General features: G+C 43.2%; 1 protein-coding gene across 1 annotated transcript; it reads right to left on the minus strand.

Moving 5' to 3' along the window:
- Nucleotides 1-79: 79 nt before the first annotated feature.
- Nucleotides 80-15,638, minus strand: LOC147327768 (ATP-dependent RNA helicase DHX15). Its single transcript, XM_086295664.1, has 14 exons — nucleotides 15,427-15,638; nucleotides 13,166-13,508; nucleotides 11,401-11,594; nucleotides 11,141-11,300; nucleotides 10,025-10,243; nucleotides 9,740-9,907; nucleotides 9,089-9,175; nucleotides 8,763-8,912; nucleotides 7,961-8,069; nucleotides 7,675-7,866; nucleotides 2,126-2,248; nucleotides 1,211-1,401; nucleotides 671-840; nucleotides 80-568 (listed from the first exon to the last, which is right to left on the minus strand). The coding sequence occupies exons 1-14, from the start codon at nucleotides 15,489-15,491 to the stop codon at nucleotides 451-453; spliced, it is 2,289 nt and encodes a 762-aa protein (XP_086151790.1). The 5' UTR covers nucleotides 15,492-15,638; the 3' UTR covers nucleotides 80-450.
- Nucleotides 15,639-16,171: the final 533 nt, after the last annotated feature.

The following is a 16,171-nucleotide window of genomic DNA, read 5'->3' on the forward strand; positions in this document are numbered from 1 at the left end:
CTTTACCCAACCTTCATTTCCATATTTAGTCAACCAAAAGCACCTAGACAAAAGCACAAAAACCACGGATCAAACTGTCTTTCGGATAACTGACTTTACTAATTAATTTATACAGAGAAATGAAGTCAAAGCTCATTGTTTTAAAGAAACAAAGCAAGCACAAACGTTTATGACTCAGCAGTTTCCTAAACAAAATTCAACCACATCTAAATAACACATTTGTTATTCCGTTTCAGTAATTACGACCGGGTCTAACCACTGTTGTTGACATTTTATCTGACGGTACACGTAGTTACAGAATTAACATTGATGGGGGGGGGGGGGGGGGGGCAAAGAAAATATTTTTAAAAAATAATCAAAAAGTCAAATTTGAAACATTAAGATACAATGAGAGAAAGATCTAAAACTAAAGTAAGCAGTTGTTTTTCCAGGACACTTGTTGGCTGTTGTTCAGTACTGGGAATACTCTTTGCTCTCTAGTTTGGCAATGATTCGCTCCAGCTGTCGCTTAGCTTCACATTGTGGGAAGTTACTCATTTCGTAGTACTGAGGTGCAATCTTCACCAGCCTGTAACAGAGACAGGAGAACATGGATGACCCCGTCATTCAGCTAACGCAACACATGTTAAAATAACAGCTTTTAGTGAGATCTTATTGTCTGTACACGTACCACTCTGGCTTGATGTCTGTGCATGTGCGGATGTAGTTCTTGGTGGTGAGGACAAACTCGTTGTAGAGCACCCACTCTGGTTTGTGGTCCAGGACTGTAGATGGGTGCAGCTGGACCACTTGGTTGTCTTTCACTGTGAGGTAATGGCCTGTGCGCTCCAAATGAGCCACCTGCAGGGAGGTCCAAAAGAATAATTTAAAAAGGATAACAATAAAATCCTTTTCAACACTAAGCCCACTAACAGGCTGATAGCAGACTTCAGTTTACTGCCAGAGAGGAACACTGACCACATTTTTTACCTGGGCTGAAAAGATAAATCAATCATTAGAAAATTGGGGTAACAGAATAATTTAGATCCATTCAAAATCAAAAGCAGCTTTCCTAATATACACGTTTTTCGCTGTACTGTGTCTCGGTTTATGGCTGCAAAGGTTTTAACAAAACTCATGTGCGTTTGATTCCAAACTGAACAACAGACCGTCCTCAAAGCATCCCAAAGCTCCTTCTTCTTCCTCCTCCAAATCTATTATGTCTGCTCACCTGCATGAAGAAGCCGGTGCAGAGCGCCCGTCGGATGTTGATGTAGTAATCTCTGCTTGTGAACTCCGTGCTCCGACGAGGCAAGTTGAAGCGGTCCATGATCCTGGACAGCTGCTGCCGCACATTGTCGGCAGACATCAGCGAGCGGTAGTTGACAAAGTTGTCATAGCACCACTGGTTAGACTCATGGTCTGGAAAAAGGCATGAGACACATTCAAGTCTAAGGTGCTAACTAGATCATCAAAATTGAACTAATCCCCAAATGAGTTGTTAATAAAAAATAGATCATGACTCTTTATCTTTAAAATATGTCAGATGAAACATGTTTTCAAGCATAAATGTCTACAAATCATGTACTGAATTAGTCATTTTAAACCAAAATGATGCATGAGGACACAAAAACGCATATTCCTGTCACCTCAGTAGCTCTCAATAGATTATACATTTGAGTCTTGTCACACAACACCTCAAACCTCTCTGTTGCATACTAGCCTGTATGTAACAGAGAGGTTCAGCTGTTTCCAGGAACATTCACAGTCAGATCCCTGAAGCGTTGGAATAAACTGCCTGAGGAAATCTGGTCAGCAGAGTCAGTGCTGTCTTTGAAATCTCTGCTCAGGCTGGTTATCCAGAAGCCACCTGTGACTGTTTTAACAACTCTCATTGTATTCATCTACTGTATTTTTCTGTACGAATGCTCACATATCATATAACATTCAACCACTCTACTGCTCCATTATAAACACATCTTTCTTCAGCACGTTTTCTTTAGCTTTAAAAGCTCATATGTTGCACTTTCATCTTATTCTGCTGACCATAAAGTGTGTGTAAAAAAAACAACAACAAAAAAAACAAATTAATGCAGGTTTAACTTCATCATGCAGAAATCCAAATAAAACGTGGACTGATGCTCACTTTGTTTGAAGGCGTGATAGACGTTGAGCAGCGTCAAGTGGTCTCCATCAATGTGAGCAAACCTCATCTTGGACTCGTCTGCTGCCTTCTTAGCCTCCGTAGGACGGACAAAACACTGTGGGACTAAACAAGGTTGGTATGGGCCCCAACAAAGCCGCCCATAGGGATGAGTCAAACATTCACAGAAAAATGCAGCAAAGCCTATGATGCTAGGGCACTCGACACTGCTTGGGACAGGGCAGGACCACAAGCTCTATAAGAGGGAGCTGCAGTCTGTTCTCATGGTCATTCCCAACTGTAATGGTTACTAGCTCGTAGAGAGGGGTCATTTAACCACATCTGTAAAACAAGAGTTTTCACACAGCTGCAGAGTGTTAGGGACACCAACAAAGTTGAACCTTTCCAAAACTCACAGATCTTACTTTAGCTACATGAGTGTTAGGCCTTTTAGTAAGTGGAAGACTGAAACACATCTGAGCTACATGTTACTCTACAGTGCAACATTAATTTTTAAAGTGTTACTTCAAAAAAGAAAATTCAATAAATATGAAAAACGTCCAAGTGGTGCCTGCCCTATCCACTTTCTTTAATGATGAAGCACTCGTGAAAAACTTGCTTTCTATTAACAAAAATGCAAGAAAGAAAAAACCCAAACAAAAACCTGAGATTTAAAGTTAAGACTTAATATATGAAGTCGTATTGACCTACATGCCTGTGGCAAAAAAACAAAACAGAAATATGAGTATTTTATTGTCTTTTTCCAACTGATTCATTATTTCCTTATTTGTACTAAAATCAAAAATAAACTCTCCAACAAACCACCCTGATGAATATATGATTCAATATAAATAACATCAGTTGTGACTAATACTGGCATGAAATGTGTCATATATGTATTGACAAGCATCTGAAATATCAGCCTGTTCAGTTGTCATAATCCTGGACAAGGCACTACAAACGATCTGCACTTGTTTTCTGAGTACTTCCGTAAACATTAAGTCAGCGCTTAGTTGTTAAATCTTAAAAGGGGCATAAGTGACCCCCAGATCTCTTTTTTTGGTCTCTACAAGAGCAGCTTTGCATGAGTCAGTTTATTATTCATTTGTTACCCCTCAATTCTGATGGGGGCTGATGTCCTCACAGCCAGAGCTACGTGGCTTAGATAATCATATTAACGTTATCTGCTCTCATTGAAATCAAACAAAGCCAGGAGTAGGGGAAAAACCTCAGAAATCAAGAGGAAATCATTTAGAGCAGTCTGAAGTTCAAGATTGTGTCTCACAAGGTTTGTTCACACAAATGTGGATCTTTGCTTTTAAAACTTTAGCCTATTCAATATGAGCATCTAGAGCTGGGCGATAGAACGATAACGATATGTATCGCGATATAACTTTTACTCGATAGAGAAATTAAGCTATCGCGATAGACCTCGCCGCTCTTGTCCTCAAAAAAAAAGAAAAAAAAAAGAAAAGGTCAGCCAATCCAAATTAAGTAGCGCAGAGCCGAACCAATCACAGCCGCAGCGTCACGTCGCGTGACTTGTTACGTACAGCACAAGTGCCAAGCCGCACGTGTGTTTGTTTGGGAAGCAGCCAGCGGGTAATGGAGCCAGCGCGTAATGGAGGAAATGAGTGTGCCGACTAGAAAAATCAACCGAGCGTGACCGAAGAGAAAACAGATGATGGTTCCAATGCCGGAGAGATTGTCAAACGGAAGAGCCATAGAAGTTCTGTAGTTTGAAGGTATTTCGGCTATTTCAAGTCTGACAAAAAACAGAGTAGCGTGCACTGTAAATTGTGCCGAAAGCAAGTCTGGAAATACAATAAACTGGTGCATGCGTCACACTGTGCGCCACGTTATTGTTTCGGTGAAATGAATTTCTACAATACTGTTACTGTTAATTCTACTCTCTGCAGTGTTTAAATGCTTACATATACACACAGTTACTGTCCCTCCACACATACGACTCGGTTCTGCTTCTATGCCCCAGCTTTGTTTACTTTTTCCCACCGAGGCTTCTAGACTTCTGATTGGCCAACATTTCGGCACGGTTAGGAATCTAGCGCCACCTGCTGCTTTGGCATGTTCATAGCAGCGTTTTCCTTCATTTCTGCCTTTATGTGTGGACGGGATTATTTTTTAAAACGAAAACGGAAAATCTCAGTTTTCAAAAATACCCGTGTACGTGTGGACGTAGCCTCAGTCTCTGACTGGAAGCGCTAATTCGTCATTCGGCTTTTGTCAGACTAAAGTAACGGTTAAAACTGTTTGAAAAGCTCAGCTATACAACAAGGAGAGATTGAGAATTTCCTTTTAGTTCTCAGTTTATTTGATATTGACAAAAGTTAGTCAGTTTTGTCTGTTCTTCTGTAAAACAAACTAAGATTTATTTTTAGAATTAATATTTTGTTTCTAAGTGGAATTGACAATTTAGTCTGTTTTGTTTGTCCTATTTTGAAACTTAAACGCTTTAGTGGCTGCCTTTTGTGTAGTTTGCAATATTTGCCTTTATTTATCTGAAAAAGTCTCATGTTCCTTAAGTATATCTACCCTGTTGAACTTATTATGGGAAATAAATATCCATCCATCCATCCATCCATCTTCATCCGCTTATCCGAGGTCGGGTCGCGGGGGTAGCAGCCTAAGCAAAGAGGTCCAGACCTCCCTCTCCCCAGCCACCTCCTCCAGCTTGTCCGGGGGAATACCAAGGCGTTCCCAGGCCAGCCGAGAGATATAATCTCTCCAGCGTGTCCTGGGTCTGCCCCGGGGCCTCCTCCCGGTGGGACATGCCTGGAACACCTCGCCCAGGAGGCGCCCAGGGGGCATCCTTGCCAGATGCCCGAACCACCTCAGCTGGCTCCTTTCGATGTGGAGCAGCAGCTGCTCTACTCTAAGCCCCTCCCGGATGGCCGAACTTCTCACCCTATCTCTAAGGGAGAGGCCAGCCACCCTTCGGAGGAAGCTCATTTCCGCCGCTTGTATCCGCGATCTCGTTCTTTCGGTCACTACCCACAGCTCGTGGCCATAGGTGAGGGTAGGGACGTAGATCGACCGGTAAATTGAGAGCTTCGCTTTTACACTCAGCTCCCTCTTCACCACGACTGACCGGTGCAGCGTCCGCATTACTGCAGCCGCAGCCCCAATCCGTCTGTCGATCTCCAGCTCCCTTCTCCCATCACTCGCGAACAAGACCCCGAGATACTTGAACTCCTCCACTTGGGGCAGGAACTCATCCCCGACCCGGAGTGGGCACTCCACCCTTTTCCGGCTGAGAACCATGGCCTCAGATTTGGAGGTGCTGATCCTCATTCCCGCTGCGTTACACTCGGCTGCGAACCGCTCCAGAGCGAGCTGGAGGCCCTCACCCGATGAAGCCAACAGAACCACATCATCCGCAAAAATCAGAGATGAGATTCTGAGGCCACCAAAGCGAAAGCCCTCCGCCACTTGGCTGCGCCTAGAAATCCTGTCCATAAAAATTATGAACAGAACCGGAGACAAAGGGCAGCCTTGGCGGAGCCCATCACCCACCGGGAACGAGTCCGACTTATTGCCGGCAATGCGAACCAAGCTCTTGCAACGGTTGTATAGGGATTGAATGGCCCGTAGCAATGGGCCAGACACCCCATACTCGCGCAACACCTCCCACAGGACGCCCCGAGGGACACGGTCGAATGCCTTCTCCAGGTCCACAAAACACATGTAGACTGGTTGGGCAAACTCCCATGCACCCTCAAGTATCCTCGAGAGGACAAAGAGCTGGTCCAGTGTTCCGCGACCAGGACGAAAACCGCATTGTTCCTCCTGTATCCGAGGTTCGACTAGCGGACGAACCCTCCTCTCCAGCACCCTGGCATAGACTTTCCCGGGGAGGCTGAGGAGTGTGATCCCCCTGTAGTTGGAACACACCCTCCGGTCCCCCTTCTTGAAGATGGGGACCACCACCCCGGTCTGCCAGTCCACAGGTACTGCCCCTGATCTCCACGCAACATTGCAGAGACGTGTCAACCAAGACAGCCCTACAACGTCCAGAGCCTTCAGGAACTCGGGGCGGACCTCATCGACACCAGGGGCTCTGCCACCAAGGAGTTGTTTAACTGCCTCAGTGACCTCGCCCCCGGAAATCGGTGGGTCACACCCCTCATCCCCAGACTCTGCTTCCTCCCCGGAAGACGTGTCAGTGGGATTAAGGAGGTCCTCGAAGTATTCCTTCCACCGCCCGACAATTTTCTCAGTCGACGTCAACAGCGCTCCGCCAGCACTATACACAGTGCAGGTAGAGCACCGCTTTCCCCTCCTGAGACGCCTGACGGTTTGCCAGAATCTCTTCGAGGCAGTCCGAAAGTCTTTTTCCATGGCCTCTCCGAACTCCTCCCACACCCGAGTTTTTGCTTCAGCCACTGCCCGAGCCGCATTCCGCTTGGCCTGTCGATACCTGTCGGCTGCCTCCGGAGTCCCACAGGCTAACCAAGCCCGATAGGCCTCCTTCTTCAGCCTGGTGGCTCCCTTCACCTCTGGTGTCCACCATTTGGTTCGGGGATTACCACCACGGCAGGCACCAACCACCTTGCGGCCGCAGCTCAATGCAGCAGCTTCGGCAATGGAGACGCTGAACATGGTCCATTCGGACTCAATGTCCCCAGTCTCCCTCGGAATGCTGTTGAAGCTCTGCCGGAGGTGTGCGTTGAAGATCTCGCGGACTGGGGCCTCTGCTAGACGTTCCCAGCACACCCTCACTACGCGTTTAGGTGCACCAGGTCTGTCCAGCGTCCTCCCCCGCCACCTGATCCAACTCACCACCAGGTGGTGATCAGTTGACAGCTCAGCCCCTCTCTTTACCCGAGTGTCCAGAACATATGGTCGCAGGTCTGGTGATACGATTACAAAATCGATCATCGACCTACGGCCTAGAGCATCCTGGTGCCACGTGCACTTATGGACACTCTTATGTTCGAACAGGGTGTTCGTTATGGCCAAACTGTGATTAGCACAGAAGTCCAATAACAAAGCACCGCTCGGGTTCAGATCGGGAAATAAATATTTAAATAAAAACAAGCTGCTGATTATTTCACATTTTACTTGTGAGCAACGGCACATTTAAATCTTACAAATATAGTTATTTGGCTTATATCGTGATAGATATCGTTATCGCCTGAAATGAAAAAAACATATCGTGATATGAAAAAATCTCATATCGCCCAGCTCTATGAGCATCCCTCAGTTTGACAGTACCTTTTATACATGAGACAGAATAAAGAAAAGGATAATAGCACCTCTTTAATAAGCTTTCTATACATCTCATCATTATTCAGTAAATTTATTATGCAAGAGATAGATAAGACTTGGTGGGCCCCGTGGGATATTCTGTGTTTTAAATGGGCCGCAGCACTCTTGACTTTGGGAATGGCTGGTTTAGAGGAGTAGAAAATGTGCACAAACTGGACGTACATTGGGATTATTTTTAACACTACCTGTAATCAGAAGTGTTAACCCAAAGGGACTTGGCCTACAACAGGCAAGTAAGATGTCAGCCCAGTCCTGGGCATTACCTGACAGCATGGCAGTAATGGAAAGGATCTCGTTGGAGCAGTTAAACTCGCAGCTCGCAATGACCATCTTTGCCAGTTGGGGGTCCAGAGGAAATTCTGCCATCATGGAGCCCAGCTCCGTCAGGTCACCGTCATCGTTGAGAGCTGCCAGGTAGTTAAGCAGCTCAAGGGCCCTCATCAACGTCTCAGGAGCTGCATGGAGGAGAGACTGTGAGGTCAGCTAGCCATGGCTAACTAGCATAAAAGGACTACTTACAGTTCACAATAAGACTGCAGGCTGACTTACCAGGTGGATCCATGAAGTCAAAGTGGACAAGGTCATCAATACCCAGCTTTTTAAGCTGAAGCACTACAGATCCCAAGTTTGAGCGAAGAATCTCAGGGTATGTGTTATCCTAAAAAGGGACGATAATAAAGTCAAATATAATGAATGTTGTTATCCTGAAGAAGGAGCGAGCAGCACAAAGATTAACCTGATGTGGTGAAGTGAGGGGATATGAGGTGCTAACAAGGGCAGAGCTCTTAGCATAATGTCTGAGAGGCTTTGTCACACAACATGAGCGACCTATGTACAAGGGCAAACTGTGGAGAAGACATAACGCTGAATTTATATGGCAGATTGTTCACTTCGAAGGCAGCAAAGAGTTTAAATCTTTGTGCTTGAGTGATCACCATTCAAGCAATCCGCGTGATCTACAAATGATCATGAATGTGAAGTGACGTCTGCAGTATTTACACTGTGTAAACTCTTACTTCTTGACACTGCTGCATCCATATGAAGGCAGCAGTCTGATGGCATGCCTCTAATTTAGGAAAGTTTACTACAATATAACTTTATTTCAATGTTTCAGGAATCAGGTTAGTCCAGCATAACTCAGTATTCGGTATAAAGTTTCCTTTCATTTGATGAGCTGATGTCATTTTGGGCTTCTGTGACTCACACTGCCGCTTCTTTGCAAAAGCCTCCAAACCAAAATTTCAGGTGCATTTGAAAATCTGTGTGTCCCCTGTGAAGGACATACAAGGTCCTTCACAGTTTACGATGCCTTTATCCAAACCTCAACAACAACAACAACAAAATCACTTGCCTGCATCTCTGTTTTGTAGGCCTTCTCTGTGTAGAGACGGAAGCATTTCCCTGGACGTGTTCTTCCAGCTCGTCCTGCCCTCTGCTGGGCAGAAGCTTTACTGATGGCTGTAACGAGCAGAGACTCCACTCTGATTCGAGGATTGTACACCTAGACACACGTGGCAAAGCATGTTTAGGTACAACAGCTCTCATGATAGATTACTACAATGAGATGAAAAAAACAAAAAACAAAATCATAAACATCTACATTTCAGTCACTTTCACATCACTTGAGACCAAACTAATCATAAAGCTGAGCAATCAGGTGAGTCACTTTTGGTCTACCTTTTGTTTGGCAAATCCAGGGTCAATGACAAACACCACGCCATCAATTGTTAGAGAAGTCTCAGCGATGTTTGTCGACACCACAACCTGAGGGAAGAAGCAAAGTGATGTAAAATATTTGAAACCTGATAGGTGAGAATCTGTTTGTTTGTTTAAAAGGGGTTTCTGCACACAAAAGCAAAACTCATCCATTATATTTAGGCCACAGCACAGTATTGGCACTTTTTATTTGCCACAAATGGCCTGAATGTGCATTTTTCTTAAAGACATAAGAATTCTGTTATATATTATCCTTGGTCTGATCTACTGTGCATTATCAGAAATCAGTTTCTTTTCTTTCCATTTGTAATACACACAGGGTAACATTTGCATCCCAGAATCAGACTTCAGGAATACTTTAGTGCCCCCTAGTGTCAGTCAAAAAAAAAAACAACCTACATCTTACAATGCAGGCTATTGAGATAATAAAGACAACTATGTAAATGACGTGAAACTGCAATAACTTTAAAACCGATGTACAAAATGAATATTATTGGTCATCATTATTCTCCACTAGCCTTAAAAACCATCTGCGAATGTAATACCTTCAGCAAATTTACAGGAAATGCATTTTAAAACCTTAATCTCCTTGACTTTATTTCAAACTTGTACCTTTCTTCCTATTGCACCATTTGGCTTCCTTGGAGGAGGAGGCTCAAAGATTCTTTGTTGCTGCTGTGGAGGCAACGTGGAATACAGTGGAATGATTTTGATGTCTCCGACCTCAGGACCCAGGTCATCTACCTCACGCTTGATCCGTTTGCATGCCTCATCAATTTCCTGAAAGAAAAAAAAAAAAAAAAAAAGTATTATAACCTTGCATTTTGAATCAGTGGAGGGTGTGCTGCTTCAAATTAAAGTCTACTGGAACTGTAACCTGAGAATTATGAGCTTTACCTCTTGACCGGTGAGGAAGAGAAGACAATCACCTTCCTCTTCCTCACACATATGAATCTGGATGACAGTACGGATTGCTGCCTCAAGGTAGTCCCGCTCTGGCTCCGGAGTGTAAAAGATCTCAACAGGATGTGTACGTCCAGGAATAGTTAGAAGAGGACAGCTGTCAAAGTACACCTGGAACTTCCCAGCATCTAGTGTGGCACTCATGACAATCACCTGCACACAAAGTTTATATGTGGGTATATAAAATACTTAAATCTTACAAATATCTGCAATGGTATCATCTCTGTATGATATTAGCTGTATAGTGCTCTTAATGTTATTACATGGTAACAAAAGATGGAGCTTTTATGAAAATTCCTATGTATGCAATCATCCTTCTCTATACATTAAATACCCCATCTGCATTTTCTTCTGTCATTCACACAACTTCACATCACACCAGAAACCTCTAAAAGTGGAGGTTTTAGCCTACCCCAGGTTTCTTTTTTGTTTTGTTTTTTTACATTGACCAGATTCTCCACACTGTCCCAATTTCTGACTTCCTGTCTCTTCTGGTCTTTGTCCCTGGTTGGAATTCTAACCAGCGTCTTTAGTGGCCACATCCAATCCAGCTTTGTGTGCAAAATTACATTTTCTGGGGATAACTAAAGTGATAACAAATTACAACCATGGCAAGCATCAAAGGCCACCTCCAGTAGACACTGCTTAATTTAACATGGCTAATGACCATTGACATGCTCCATTAGTGATATTTCCTACTGAGCTGTCCATTTCCTACTGATGCATGAATGGCTAATCAAATCCTGCTGCTCGTTGCGTTTCTAACTTTACTACTGGAACATACTCAACTTGTGAGTGGTGTCACTCCTAAATCCAACATCCAACTTCTGAGGCAACTAGAAAGAAGCATAATTCACCTGGCACACCTGCTTTTGTTTTCCTTACTAAATGTTTTAAATATTCTGAGTAGAAATTAAATCTTGTTTTTAAATCAGCTAGATTAGTTGGGGTTTTTTTTTTTGGTTTTTTTTAATCTAGGAAGCACCTGTTTGTAAAGACATAGATACATTAAAATTACATCCCACTTGGGTGAAGAAAAAAAAAAAATACCTTCAGATCTGATCTCTGACGAACCACTTCTTTCAGTACTCCCATCAGGATGTCTGTGGCCAGAGTTCTCTCATGAGCCTCATCCAGAATGATCACACCATATCGTTCCAGCAGTGGGTCATTCATGGCCTCTCTTAACAACATACCGTCTGTCATGTACCTGAAGAAACAACAATGCTTTGTTAGGCTGGGCTGCTCTGTGCCAGTGAAAAGCAGATTCTCTGAATCAAACCATCTCATTCACTCACAGCACCACTTACTTTAATATAGTCTTGGCAGAGCTACAATCCTCAAATCGGATGGAGTAGCCAACTTCCTGTCCAAGCATGACGTCCATTTCGTCCGCCACCCTCTGAGCCACACTCATGGCTGCTACTCTTCTGGGCTGAGTACAGGCTACTGCCCGCTTAGGACCAGGCAAGCTTCTAACCATATCCACACACCACTGTGGGATCTGCAGATTTAATCAAAGGTTGCAGAGAATCTAATAAAACCAAATCAATTTAAAAAAAAAAAAGATATGCATTTACACTGTGCCATCACACTAGAGCTGGGCGATATGAGATTTTTTCATATCACGATATGTTTTTTTCATTTCAGGCGATAACGATATCTATCACAATATAAGCCAAATAACTATATTTGTAAGATTTAAATGTGCCGTTGCTCACAAGTAAAATGTGAAATAATCAGCAGCTTGTTTTTATTTAAATATTTATTTCCCATAATAAGTTCAACAGGGTAGATGTACTTAAGGAACATGAGACTTTTTCAGATAAATAAAGGCAAATATTGCAAACTACACAAAAGGCAGCCGCTAAAGCGTTTAAGTTTCAAAATAGAACAAACGAAACAGACTAAATTGTCAATTCCACTTAGAAACAAAATATTAATTCTAAAAATAAATCTTAGTTTGTTTTACAGAAGAACAGACAAAACTGACTAACTTTTGTCAGTATCAAATAAACTGAGAACTAAAAGGAAATTCTCAATCTCTCCTTGTTGTATAGCTGAGCTTTTCAAACAGTTTTAACAGTTACTTTAGTCTGACAAAAGCCGAATGACGAATTAGCGCTTCCAGTCAGAGACTGAGGCTACGTCCACACGTACACGGGTATTTTTGAAAACGGAGATTTTCCGTTTTCGTTTTAAAAAAGAATCCCGTCCACACATAAAGGCAGAAATGAAGGAAAACGCTGCTATGAACATGCCAAAGCAGCAGGTGGCGCTAGATTCCTAACCGTGCCGAAATGTTGGCCAATCAGAAGTCTAGAAGCCTCGGTGGGAAAAAGTAAACAAAGCTGGGGCATAGAAGCAGAACCGAGTCGTATGTGTGGCGGGACAGTAACTGTGTGTATATGTAAGCATTTAAACACTGCAGAGAGTAGAATTAACAGTAACAGTATTGTAGAAATTCATTTCACCGAAACAATAACGTGGCGCACAGTGTGACGCATGCACCAGTTTATTGTATTTCCAGACTTGCTTTCGGCACAATTTACAGTGCACGCTACTCTGTTTTTTGTCAGACTTGAAATAGCCGAAATACCTTCAAACTACAGAACTTCTATGGCTCTTCCGTTCGACAATCTCTCCGGCATTGGAACCATCATCTGTTTTCTCTTCGGTCACGCTCGGTTGATTTTTCTAGTCGGCACACTCATTTCCTCCATTACGCGCTGGCTCCATTACCCGCTGGCTGCTTCCCAAACAAACACACGTGCGGCTTGGCACTTGTGCTGTACATAACAAGTCACGCGACGTGACGCTGCGGCTGTGATTGGTTCGGCTCTGCGCTACTTAATTTGGATTGACTGACCTTTTTTTTTTTTTTTTTTTTTTGAGGACAAGAGCGGCGAGGTCTATCGCGATAGCTTAATTTCTCTATCGAGTAAAAGTTATATCGCGATACATATCGTTATTGTTCTATCGCCCAGCTCTACATCACACTGTTGGCTTTTTTCAGTAAGGGTAGCACAAGATTACTGACACATAAGAGACGCACCAATGCACTTGACTTCATACCTGTGTTGTCTTGCCGGAGCCAGTCTCTCCAACAAGCACAAAGCTTTGGTGACGTGTGATGATGTCGGTGAAGCTTTCCTTGTACTCCCACACTGGAAGCTGTAGCCTCTTCTTCAGGATCTCATAGTAGCGGGGAGTATGGGGCAGGTTGGTGAATGGGTTGATCTGCTGTTGTAGGACCATTTGCTTGAGCGGTGGTAAGGCTGAAGCAGCGGGTGTGCTGTTAGATGGGGCACTAGATGGCTTTGGTTCTCTGTCCCGGTCTCTGTCCCGATCACGGTCTCTGTCTCGGTCCCTATCCCTCGAACGGTCCTCACGGTCTCTGTCACGGTCCCGGTCTCTCCTGTCAACATTAGAACAGCACATCATTGTCAACATTCTAATTGTAAAAGAAATAATCAGGTTACAGTTTGCAATCTCAGGGCAATGAGAGTAAAGTTGGGACATTGTCCAATGTTTCCCATATTCAAGCATGCTTGATGCGTTCAACATGTTTAAACTGTCTACCGACCTTTTCACCACTTTAATTGATAGGCACTAAATGACAGCCTATTGCAAATTTATTTGCCATAGTGAGCCTCCATCTCACCCTATCCCTTGCATCCTCCTCTATCGCACCCACTACACTACCCATGGATGTAATGAAGTCCTCCTTCACTACATCCATGAACCTCGTCTGGGGTCCTCCTGATTCCCTCATGCTTGGAAACATCATACTCAACATCGTTTGTGCAATATATCTACTATCCCTCCTCTTTCTGCCTCGTCTCCAAACTGCTTAACCTGAGCTGTCCCTCTAATGCACTGCCTATTCTGGTCACTCTTAATAAAAACCTGACATCACCAGCTCAGCCACCTACCTTTCTGTCAGTGTCACCCATGTCCAAATCAGAGTCATAGCAGGTTACACAACTGTCTCATAAATGTCCCCTTTCACTCTTGCTTCCATCCTTCTGTCTCACACCACCCCTGACACTGGTCTCCACCCACACCACTCTACCTGCACTCTCTTCTTCACATTTCTTTTCCTCAGTTCATAGCTATTTAAACTCATCCATCTTTACCATCTCTACTACTTGTAACTCCACCTTTCCACTTGTCTCCCTCTCATTCACGCACACATGTATTCTGTCTTAGTTCTACTGACTTTCATTCTTTTTCTATCCAGACTCTCCTCCACCTGCTCTCTGCAGATCCATCCTCTGTTATCATAGTCCACAGAGAATCCTGCCTGAACTCATCTGTCAGTCTGTCCATCACCATGGCAGGAGCTCAGAACCGATCCCTGGTGTAATCCCACGCCCACCTTGAACCCAACTGTCACTCCTTTGCATTCTACATCGCTGTCCTCATACTTATGATTTTGTGTTGTGATATTTTAAAGTTATAATACGAACCTGACACTAGTCTGTTTAAATTATGATCTTATAGCAGTGCCACTTCTAAACTACCTGACGTTTACTTTTGCATTTAGACAGATACTGACATATCTGCAGTGGGTGCACACTGTCAGTTTAACAAGCACACACAGCTACAGCAAATGTTTCTAACATCACATCAAATACTTTGAGGGCTTTGAAGTTTATATATATATATAAAAATGGGTCACAATTTACTTATTTGCAAACTGTCAATATTTAGCCTACTTTTACTGGTAGTTTGAACAGTCAATCTCAATGAAATCCTGCAAATTTAAAAAGAATTGCCACGATTTCTTTCGCATCTGTAAGTCTGTTGTGGAGGTTTTCACTGAAATAAACACACACGAGCACAACGTAAAACATGTGAGTGCTAAGAGACGCTAAAGTTTCTGCTAGCTTAATCGGCGCCAAGGACAATTTTAATTCGCAGCTAGTATAGTACAACATTAGATGGCTATTTTAAGAACCAAATCACAGTCTTTTAAATCGAAGCCACGGCTGGCTAGATGAACCAACACGGGTTAGATAAGGAGCTATGTTAACGTTAGCCAAACACACGTGCCCCCGCTACGATGAAGGTAACGTTGATGCTTCGTTTGTTAGCCCAACGTCTACGGTATTTTTTTTTTTTTAATACAAGCACTTAGCACGTTTCTGTTCGCGCTGCACGATCATTCAGGTGCTATCAAGAAACAGCGAATAAAGCAGAGCTGCAGCATGAGCAGCTTAGGGTTATATTTTCTCAGCTCCCATCTTCCATCCATGGTGACCGAGAGCGGCAGCTAGCAGTTAGCTTGTACCCGACTAGTTTGAGAGCGATAACTGTGGGACTTCACTCACCCGTCGGACCTCTTCTTGCTGGAGGAGTAGTCATCACCCAAATCCAAACGATGTCTTTTTGACATCTTAAAGGTAAAATGTGGCTTTCTGTGAAACAATTAACGCGGGCACAGGTCTACCCGGCAGGTTATATTTCCTGATTCCTGTGCTGCAAGTTCTCCGACCGAAGTGTTTTCTTCTTTTCGTATTTGTGTAACACAATTTCAGCAAGCGCCACCTACTGTTGTGGAGTCTTCACTGGTGTTTCCACGGCAATCTCTTTCAAATGGATTTTCACTTATTATTATTAATGCTCTATATATAGTCATATAACCATATAATACTTTTTATTTTCTATTGGATTTCAAAGAAATTTGGCACATTAAAAACAAGCAAATAAAAACACGTTTTTTGCCCATTTGTTTGAGCTACTGGTCCTTAAACAATGAATTTGATAATCGTACCACACAGAAAATCAGGCACATCTATTTATTATTACGAAAACAGATGTTTTAGAAGTGGTGGTAGGGGCTTATAGTGTGTCACTGGGGGAAAATTCTAGGCCTAATCTATTACAGTTAAAAAAAATTATATATATATATATTTTTAGTGTTCATATGGATGTAACGTTTTCAGTGGGAGAAACATTTTGTCACTCATCCACTGAAACCTTATAAACAGTACAGATTTACTTACCTGGATGATTGAGCATAGATCAAAAATATTTTTTATTCTACTTTAAAGTCATATGAAAGGTTTTCCCATG

The sequence above is a fragment of the Aulonocara sp. 'chitande type north' Nkhata Bay genome, linkage group LG6 (genome assembly GCF_057382095.1).
Source record: "Aulonocara sp. 'chitande type north' Nkhata Bay isolate Kocher_YH1m ecotype deep benthic linkage group LG6, A_spYH_male_GT1.1, whole genome shotgun sequence".
Classification (NCBI taxonomy): Eukaryota; Metazoa; Chordata; class Actinopteri; order Cichliformes; family Cichlidae; genus Aulonocara; species Aulonocara sp. 'chitande type north' Nkhata Bay.

What these genes read in the sequence shown, in the direction of transcription:
- LOC147327768 (XM_086295664.1), bottom strand. Translation starts at nt 15,491, where the DNA reads ATGTCAAAAAGACATCGTTTGGATTTGGGTGATGACTACTCCTCCAGC. An exon ending in TCTGCCAAGACTATATTAAA is followed by an intron (nt 11,301 to 11,400) that starts GTAAGTGGTGCT and finishes TTGTTTCTTCAG; the next exon opens with GTACATGACAGACGGTATGT. An exon ending in TGACTTCATGGATCCACCTG is followed by an intron (nt 7,867 to 7,960) that starts GTAAGTCAGCCT and finishes TCCTCCATGCAG; the next exon opens with CTCCTGAGACGTTGATGAGG.